The sequence below is a fragment of the Benincasa hispida genome, chromosome 2 (assembly GCF_009727055.1).
Source record: "Benincasa hispida cultivar B227 chromosome 2, ASM972705v1, whole genome shotgun sequence".
Taxonomy (NCBI): domain Eukaryota; kingdom Viridiplantae; phylum Streptophyta; class Magnoliopsida; order Cucurbitales; family Cucurbitaceae; genus Benincasa; species Benincasa hispida.
The window spans coordinates 19,139,185-19,149,013 of NC_052350.1; the positions used below are offsets into that span (position 1 = coordinate 19,139,185).

Sequence of the window (9,829 nt, forward strand, 5' to 3'; positions counted from 1 at the left end):
CTAATACTAAAAATCATCAAGTCATTCGCAAAACAAAGATGAGTAAGCTTAAGTTCAAGCACAATATGGAGGAATGGAATTGCATAGCGGAAGCGTGTGAACTCACGTGCTAATGTAATTCAATTTGAAAAACTAAAAAAAGAAAAAAGAAAAAATAGAGAAGTTATAGAAGAACAACATTTAAATTACATCACGCTTCTAGGGAGAAAAGGATGAGAAGAACTAACCCTTAAAGACTTTGCTTTTCATAATTCCTCTCCTTGAAACTGAACAGTACGAACACAAATCTCTCTTGAACTGGAAAATGCCTCTCATGAATAAACAAGTCACGAGCAGGGACCACCATCAAAAGGTTTCCTCACTATTCTCCTGACAAAGAATCAAGGATGTGTAATTTGGTAAGGAGAAGTGATTTTGTGTGAGAGAGGTTTCTTGAGGAAGAAGATGAAGAATGTAAACTTTTTTTACCTTTTGAGTAATCTATGCATTGGATCAAAGCTTCTCCAAAATGAATCTCCTTCTTCTTATTTTACATGAGATTGAATTGGTTAGAGAGGGAGTTAAAACTGCCCTCCATAAATTCCAATGGGAGTTATTATTTTGAATTTAAATAAATTATATATCAAATAAAATTTAATATATAATTAAATAAATATCAATTAATCAATAATTAATTAATTAATAAATTAAACATCATATATTTAATTTAATTTGAATCATGTTCAAATAACAATCTCTCACATAACCTATAATTTTAATATGAATCTCATTCATATTAATTAAAACATATAGTTTTAATATGGATCTCATTCATATTAATTTTAACCTATAGTATTATATGAATCTTATTGATATAATTAATATTTGAAACTTATTCAAATATTTATCTCTCACATATTATAAAATATAATTTTGAATCTTATTCAAAATTATCTATATATTATAATGTATCTATATACATTATATTAACTGTGTCTTAATCTATATACATTATATTAATTGTATCTTATACAACAAATTCCTTTATTTAATTTGAACACTTCAAATTAATCCCAAATTAATTGGTTCTTGTTTCACCCTTAGTGAGCTAAAAATGGGACCTTATTATGGACCTACAGGTTAGAAGCTCCAATGATATGAGATTAATTAATTAAACTCTTTAATTAAATTAATCATTAATTAATCAACATTTATTAACTGTAGGTCACTCCACTAAATACCTACAACTGTACTCTTCGCACTGTAGATATATTTCTGTATCTATGGATATAACCAATCAATAGAAAGTTGACCCTTCACAAGTCACTTGTAACTATAGTTGAGTCAAATTATCATTTTACCCTTGTAGTTATATTTAACTTCTTAAGTACCACCGAACTCTCTAATGAACAAACAATTTATAGTCCAACTATAAACTAATCCCTCTCAAGATAGCGAGAGGGTGAGACCTCAATGTTAAAGACCCGAAATCAGCCCTTGGAGAAATTCATCTTACTTACCCTAAAGACGGGAAAGAGTGAATTCCATCTTGTGTAGCTATGTTCCCAACTTCCTACTCAGACAAATCCCCAAAATGATAGGCTTATTAAGTTGGCAGATCTGGTCATTCTCACCCACACAGATCAAAGGATCGCCCTCATGAACAAGAGTTCATGACTCACATAGGATTAAGGTATCCTATGAAATGTTAACCTCTTTAATCAATGGGGTTATAAAGAGAGACTAATCATTTCGTGATTCGGTCTTATACAAACTCTTTGCATAGAATACCTTCACTCGCATGTCTCCATATGAACGATTAGAATCAGATCCATTGTAATACTTTACAACTCTTGTAACAATTATAGAGTGGGTTGTATCCATAGTGTCACTAGCATAAGACACCCAACCTTATCCATATACTATAGATGGATAAGGTTGGATATTTTATCTTGGTGACACTACGAGTACGACTCGCTTTGTAGATGTTATAATTGTTGTAAAGTTCTATAAATGATTTGATCCTGATCATTCATGTGGAGACATGAGAGCGGGGGGGAGGTATTTTATACAAAGAAATTTTTATAAGACCGGACCACAAAATAACTAGTCTCATTATATAACACTGTTCATAATAGAGACTTACATTTCACCAGGATGACCATGGGTGGCACGACCTGAATCCTGAGTGAGTTGTGGATTCCTGCTTATGAAGGCGGTTCTTTAATTTATATGGGTGAGAATGGCCAGATTGCCGACTCAACAAGCTTACCATTTTGGGGATTCGTCTGATTGGGGAGCTGGAAATACAGTTACACAAGACAGAATTCACTCATTCCCCAATGTCGGGGAAAGTAGATAAATTGCTCATTTAAGGGTTGATTCCGGACTTGAACAATGTGGTGCCACACCTTCTCCTGGCCCGAGAGGGGTTTTGGTCATAACTGGACTATGACTTATTGTTCATTAGAGGGATTAGTGGTACTTAAGGAGTTAGATGTAACTATAGGGGCAAAACGGAAATTTTGACCTAGTTTGTGAAGGGTCATCGCAATATTGACTGGTTATATCCAATTAACACAGAAACACATCTGTAGTGCGAAGAGTGCAGCTGTCGGTCTTTAGTGGAGTGTCTGATAGTTAATGGATGTTGAATAATTTAATTAAAGAGTTTAATTAATTATTCAAGTACTATTGGAAATTCAATTTACATGTCCATGAGGTCCCCTTTGTGGCTCAACAGGGATTAAATGAGAATCAATTTTGGATTAATTTAAATTGTTTAAATTAATTGAGGGAATTAATTATATGTGATATAATTAATTTTTAATTTAATTATATATGATATAATTACTATAATCAAATACATTATAATATAAAGTTTATTTGAGATGAAATAAATATTTGAATATGATTCAAATATTAATTATGTAAATTAGATTGATATAATTAAATTTAATATAAAAGAGATTTATATTAAATATTGAGAGAATTAAACTATAATTTATATTGTATTGGATACATTATTAAACTATAAGTTATATATTATATTTGATATAACATATAGTTTAATATATATATTATATGATAAAATGGTTATTATATAAATATATATTAATGTTTTATTAAAATTATTTTTTAATTAATATGTTTTATTTCTTAAATTAATTTTGGGAGGAAGTTGTAACCTCCTCCCCTTTTTGTCTCTACAACGTACGTGGGAGTGGTGCAAGGAGTTGTTACCGTGTTTACGACACACTAAATTATTTTTGAGAAAAAATTCTCAAGTTCTCTATTCTTCCCCTCTTCCTCTCTCAAACTTTTTCCCTCTCTTCCAAAATTCTAAGAGTCCATAACTCCTTAGTGATTCCCATCCCATTAGAGAATACAGGAGGCTCTTATCGTGGTAGTGACCATTTGGATCGAGTTTGTTTGTGACAGATCCGGAGAAGGAAAATTCGTGAAGAAAGTTTCTTCAAGGGTAAGTCTTCTCTCACCCTAATTCCTTTTTCCATTTATGTTTGCATGCTATAAATTTATTATTATGCATAACGTTTTTATTTCGTAATTTTGATTATGTGAAAATAAATTTTAGATCAATCTCCACGCTTCCACTCAAGGACCTCAAAGGTTCCTTCACATACATGTTTGTTACATAAAATAACCTTGGATCTTAGTTTATTGGATTAGTTAATACAAATCAAAATGTAGAATAAAATAACACTTTATTTTATTAAATAAATAATTTATATACAAAATTTACAAACGACAAAAACCACGAGATTTAGGACACCAACCTTGACACAATGGTCATGAAACCAAAAGAGATGATAAGGATAATTCAACAAACGAGACAAAATTTTCATGCCAATCATCAAAAGGTACAACAAAAATAAATCCCCTTGTAGATGACCTCTGCTCCAAGGAAAATACCCTCAAGAGACCCATCAATAAATACATAATATATGGGAGAAGTGATACTAACCTTAATCTAACTCAAATGCATATTGACTTTTACCATCATTTTATGATAACCCTCCACAATCTCATGACAAAGCAAAATATTATCACAGTGACCATTCACAATTGGATTGGGACTAATGGATGAAGAAAGCCACATACCAAGTTGATTCGCAATAATCTTCGATATACATAAAGTTATGATAAATAATTATTTATTATACATCTATTTTAAGAATGGAATCATCTTCACCTTAAAAAAAAAAAGGAAAAAAAGATAGATGACCTTACACTTAATCTAGTCTATATCGACATTAAGATTGATTTTTGTTAAAAGAAATTCCAAATAGTTTCTTAACTATGATTAATTTTGTCATATCAACATTATGAACAAATTTCAAATAGTTTCTTAATTATGATTGAATAAGTACAAAATTTTGAATAGAATGGGAGGATAATGTTTAAAAAGGGAAAGACATAAAGTGTTTTTTTTTTTTTTTTTTTTTTTAACAAAACATTTTTTATGCTTTTTGAAATTCAAACACAAGAAGAATATGACAAACTAATTAAAGTGGGTACCATACCATATGAAGAATATGTTCTAAATTCTAATCTCCCTTTATTTTTCAAATGCCATTTTGGTCTATAAATTGAATTGTATTGAATTTTAGTTCCTATATTTTTCGTTGTCTAATTTTGATGGATATACTTTAAATAAATCTTAAATATAGTCTCAAAATTAGTTAAATAATAATAATAATCTTTATGAGAAAAAATATATTTTTAAAATTTATAGTTAATAGATAATTTTTTTTTAGAAAGATCAACAATAAACCAGGACTAAAATTAAGAGTTCTTGAAAGTGAATTTTAAGTGCTTAGTAACTGTTTCTAAATTCTAGTGTTCAATTTTTCATTCCGTAGTGTTTTTTAAACTTTTTTTTTAAAAAAGGTTATTTTTTACTTTTTTTTATTTTGCCTTTTTTCTCTTCATATCTCTAACTTTAATTTCATGGGATGTGATCTGGTGGAGGAACATTGTCGGCGCATTCAGATTTTACCACGTACCGAGTTGCACGTTCTTTAAAATGAACCCCACCGCAGGGGATATTGCCTCCATTTTGTCTCCCGATAGTGAGCGGTGCCGCGCGTTGGCATTGGCACATTACGATTGCGTTACATTCCCATTTTTCCCCCCCCACAAAAGAATCATAAGATCCCATTTTGTCATAAAATTACGAATTTTCGTTTTATTTTCTTACGATTTCTCAACCATTTACAGAGAGAGATTAGAGAAAGGGAAAGAAAAGGGGGAATTTGAGTTTTTTGAAGAAGAAGAAGATGAAGATCACGGCGTTGCTGGTCTTGAAATGCCACCCAGAAGGATCGGATCCGATTATATTAGCCAACGCCTCTGATGTGAGTCATTTCGGTTACTTTCAGAGGTCCAGCGTTAAGGAGTTCATCTGTTTTGTTGGTCGGACCGTCGCTAAACGTACCCCACCTGACCAGCGTCAATCTGTTCAGCACGAAGGTCTGTTTTGTTAATTCTCGATTAGGGTTATGTTTATCTCCTTATTCTTGTATTTCTCGTGTTGGGTCGATTGTTTTTTGTTGCTTGATTGCTGTTATTGGAGTTTTGCTTTTGAATTTTCTTTTCTTTTCTTTTCTTTTATAAAATCAATCTTATAATTGGAAATCTATGAATTTTGTATGCTGATCAAATCATAGGAAGATAGAAAGTCTCTAATAGTTGGGGGGAATATATGATTGTAGATTAAGCGAGAACGAACAGGATGTTATGCTATGCAATGAAAACCCCCTTTCCTCATTTGGTTTAGCGGGTACCGAGATTTAGCTGAATGTTCTTGTGAAATCTTGTTTACCCTGTTAGTGTCGTTATGCGGTTGATTGGATATGGTTGATTGCAGTCTGAACTTGTATAGGGATTCTATTGGGACTATAGTCACTGGAATTTGTTACAAGTTGAAATTTGAATTTGTAGTGTAAGGTTTATGTGGAAGATTCGGAATTTTGTACCCTTCTTTTAACTTTTTTCTTGTTTTGTTTCAATATGTCAATTTTTAATCAAACATTTCGTGTTTTTTCCCCTCTAAGTATGGTTGATTTGATGTGAGGTCGGCTATTTTACTACTGTGTCTTTGTTTCATGTTAGTTTCTAGCTTTAAGTCACTGTCAAAGATGATTCGCAATGTTGGTTTACCACTGAACATCTGCCCAGATACCATTATGTTCTATGTTATTAATTTTCTACGAATCTTTTGAAATTTTGTAGAGTACAAGGTGCATAGTTACAATAGAAATGGTCTTTGTGCTTTGGGATTTATGGATGACCACTACCCAGTTCGAAGTGCATTTTCTCTGCTTAACCAGGTGAGAGTCATTCTTATTCCCATTACCAAATATATTGCTGTTGAGCACCCTTTCTTTTCTCATGTAAAATTGGATTCTTTTGTTTGATTTGGGAATGATGAGTTGCTTTTCTTTAAGACAAACTAACAGGCTGATTGTTGATATCTGATTATATAACTTAACTGGATCAATACTGCATCAAACTTGTGTTTATGTGAGCATCATTTTGAACTATGAAGATTAGTTTTATTCTCTTATTATATATTCTCTATGATCCTAGTGTTGATTTGTTATTGTATGTGGATGAACGGAAGGTTATAATATGACTTGTTTATAGATATATATATATGTGCATATATTTCATCAGAGCGGTTGTATATTTGTCTCTATATGATTCCAATTATTGATGATGCACATTGGTTTCTAACAGGTTATAGACGAGTACCAAAAAATTTTTGGTGAAACATGGAGAAATGCACAAGCAGATAACTTCCAACCATGGCCCTATCTGACTGAAGCTTTAACCAAATTCCAGGTTTATAGCTCTCCTTTCTACTTCTCATCAAAGAAGAAAAAAAGCTCTCCTTTCTACATCTAATTATAGTCAGGCTTCATTCCTCCACCCAACCACATATATTTAATTATAATCTTTTCTTTTTAACTGTTCAGGACCCTGCAGAGGCTGATAAATTGTTGAAAATACAGAGGGAGTTAGATGAAACCAAAATTATTCTTGTAAGTCCTGTTATAGGTGCAGTGGTTTATGAATTTGTGTGCATCTCATTACTGAAAAACTGCATCATAAGTCTCTGCCCTTTGAATACAAGTCACCTTTAGTCAATCTGATATATTTTTCTTGTATAGACGAGGAAAATTTTCTTTCTGCATTTCAATGCCATCGTCATTCTCCTGATTGTAAACTTGCAGGAAAGAAATGGTGACATACGATTTCTAGATGGATATTATTATTACTATTTTGGGATGAGAAACCAGTTTCATAATGACAACTTCCACACTTGTTTAGACAAATTCTGGAGTTGTTTAATACATTGCTGTTTTCTAGTTGATTAATTTTCATTACTGATATGTTTTTCTTCCTCAATACAGCATAAGACCATTGACAGCGTGCTTGCACGTGGCGAAAGGTTGGACAGTTTGGTCGAGAAGAGCTCTGATCTCAGTGCAGCATCACAGGTATGCAACTGTACATCACTAGTTGAACGTAGTATATGATGTTAGTCTCCTGGTCCATGAGTTGAACTTACTTTCTTGAAATCTACTAACTGTTACTAATACTCTCATGAAGCATCCGACATTTTTTCCATTTTCTGAACTACCTAAACTGTTGCTTACCCGTGATTGAACAGATGTTCTACAAACAAGCTAAAAAGACCAACCAGTGTTGTACCATATTGTAAGCTTTTGATGGCATGACATAGAAGGTGAACCAGAGAATTGATGATTGTAATATGATTATATCCGTCACAATTTGTTTGCTTTGCTGAATCTTGTGAATTCTATCCTGTTTGTTGTTTAAAAGATGGGGGAGCAAAATGATGGGCGTAGATCCTACTCGTATAGTATATTGATGTCTCATTTTCTTCATTGGCGGTGTTAATTCACATATGCTTGTTTTCCATTGTCAATGGAATGTTTATTATTAGTTTGATTCCGTTGTGTCGTTTTACCATCTCACCAACAAATTGTACTTGTTATCAGTAAAAAGCAAAGCATGAGTATAAATTTAAAGCCATGTCCATATAGAGAATATGTACTCACAAACCAACATTTTACATACAACTGGTGAGAAAGGTAGCAAGATAGGATTTTGATGATACAAACAGAAGCTTCTGTTATATGAGTTTATTTTCCCAGAATGGATTTAATCCACCATATGCCTTTTGCATCTTTGGGGCCTTCGCTTTCTGGTGGATGCTCGCTCTGTGGTGTCTTGTGTAGTTTGCTTACATCATAGCCCTCCTCCTTGGCTTTTTCAAGCAGCTGATTGTATATCTCCTCATCAAGATGAGTAGCTCTGCACAATATCTGACAATACACCACACATTCTTAAGCTTAACACAAGGTGGAGCATGGGTGCAGATATGTTTGGAAGTGATTTTTAATTGGTTAAGATATGTTTGGAGTAATTACTTTTCTTATCTTCTAATCAATTTAAAATATGTTTTAATCATTCATAATCAATTTTGATACATAAAAATTATGTTTAATGTATTCAATAGTGATTTTAACCATTTTAAGATTACTTTCAAACATGTAATATTTTAAAATTATGTCATGAAAATTCGTGGGCCAAACAGTTTAGAATTTTTCAATTTTCCAATCTACAAAGAAGTTTAAACCTAGCTGCAGAACCAATACCAAAATTTTTCTCTTGTATTGTATTGAGGTTTTTGTTTCTGGATAAAGGATGAAGACAAGTTTGAATAATTTGGTTTAACGATGGTGGTTTCTGATAACGGACCTCACCTCTTTCCCTGAGATAATTTCTAGTATTACATTAACTTACTTTCACAAATATTTATTGTTAAAAGCAGGTGAGAAGTTTTCTTTTCGACTCTCTAAGCACTAATTTGTTGTCCCTTTTTTAGAAAGCATCCTTAAACCAGAAAGACAGTTAAAAAGCATAGAAAATCAGGTAGTTCCCATAAAATAAAACAACCAGATAATGGATGTTCAAAATTTGTGTCTAGAAAATCCTCATCAATAAACAAAACCCAGAATATGAAAAATTTGGTATAAGAAAGTGAATTAAGAAAACATACCCAAAGATTCTTCCTTGTAGGCTCCCCAACCAAGACATAACTGTAATCACCATCAATATACAAAACCCAATAATTGCCCACCACTGGAATGATTGGAAGAAAAGGAGGCAAATAAAATTTGACCTTAAACTTGGCCTCCTGGCTTGAAGGGTCAGCCTTATAAGCCACACCTTGTATAGAACTTTTCTTGCCATCACTCCAAGTTTCATTCACCACATTCACAGTTCCGTCTTCCTTGAGTGTATAAGTAGCCCTTGTGTTGACACCATTCTTGGGTTGATTTCTTGAGGGAATTGAAGCTATTTCATACCATCTTCCCATGTACTTCTCAAGATCCAACCCTTTTACCACTTCCATCTCTTTCTTTGCCATTCTTTCTAATGTCAATGAAACACACACAATTTTCGGTTTCTGCAGAAGATATTTGTAGACACAAGAGGATTGAACTGATTGATTGATTGATTGATTGCTTTTGTGTGGATGCTTATCTATAAGGTCTTTTCATATTTCAGCGGTGCCCATGTGGCCTATTAGTTTGAGACAAAAGCTAGAAACTTCTAGATTTGAATGGGTGGTTTCTAGAACCCAAACATTATTGTGGTGAAAAAAACATTTAGCTTGCTAGCTAAGTTGCATCTCTTTTTGCCCCCCTTAACTTTGGCTCGATTTGGGATTGGATTTTTATTTCGTAATTGTACAAAGTAATCTTAAGAAAATCTTAATCGTTTTTATTTC

General features: G+C 32.5%; 2 protein-coding genes across 2 annotated transcripts; one reads left to right on the plus strand and one right to left on the minus strand.

Moving 5' to 3' along the window:
- The first annotated feature begins 5,097 nt into the window (after window positions 1-5,097).
- Window positions 5,098-7,916, plus strand: LOC120071443 (VAMP-like protein YKT61). The gene is made up of 6 exons (XM_039023735.1): window positions 5,098-5,472; window positions 6,235-6,332; window positions 6,742-6,846; window positions 6,981-7,046; window positions 7,419-7,505; window positions 7,679-7,916. Exons 1-6 carry the CDS (start codon window positions 5,280-5,282, stop codon window positions 7,727-7,729), a joined length of 600 nt encoding a protein of 199 aa, XP_038879663.1. The 5' UTR covers window positions 5,098-5,279; the 3' UTR covers window positions 7,730-7,916.
- Window positions 7,917-8,044: 128 nt separating this feature from the next.
- Window positions 8,045-9,553, minus strand: LOC120071444 (temperature-induced lipocalin-1). The gene is made up of 2 exons (XM_039023737.1): window positions 9,095-9,553; window positions 8,045-8,357 (listed from the first exon to the last, which is right to left on the minus strand). Exons 1-2 carry the CDS (start codon window positions 9,464-9,466, stop codon window positions 8,175-8,177), a joined length of 555 nt encoding a protein of 184 aa, XP_038879665.1. The 5' UTR covers window positions 9,467-9,553; the 3' UTR covers window positions 8,045-8,174.
- Window positions 9,554-9,829: the final 276 nt, after the last annotated feature.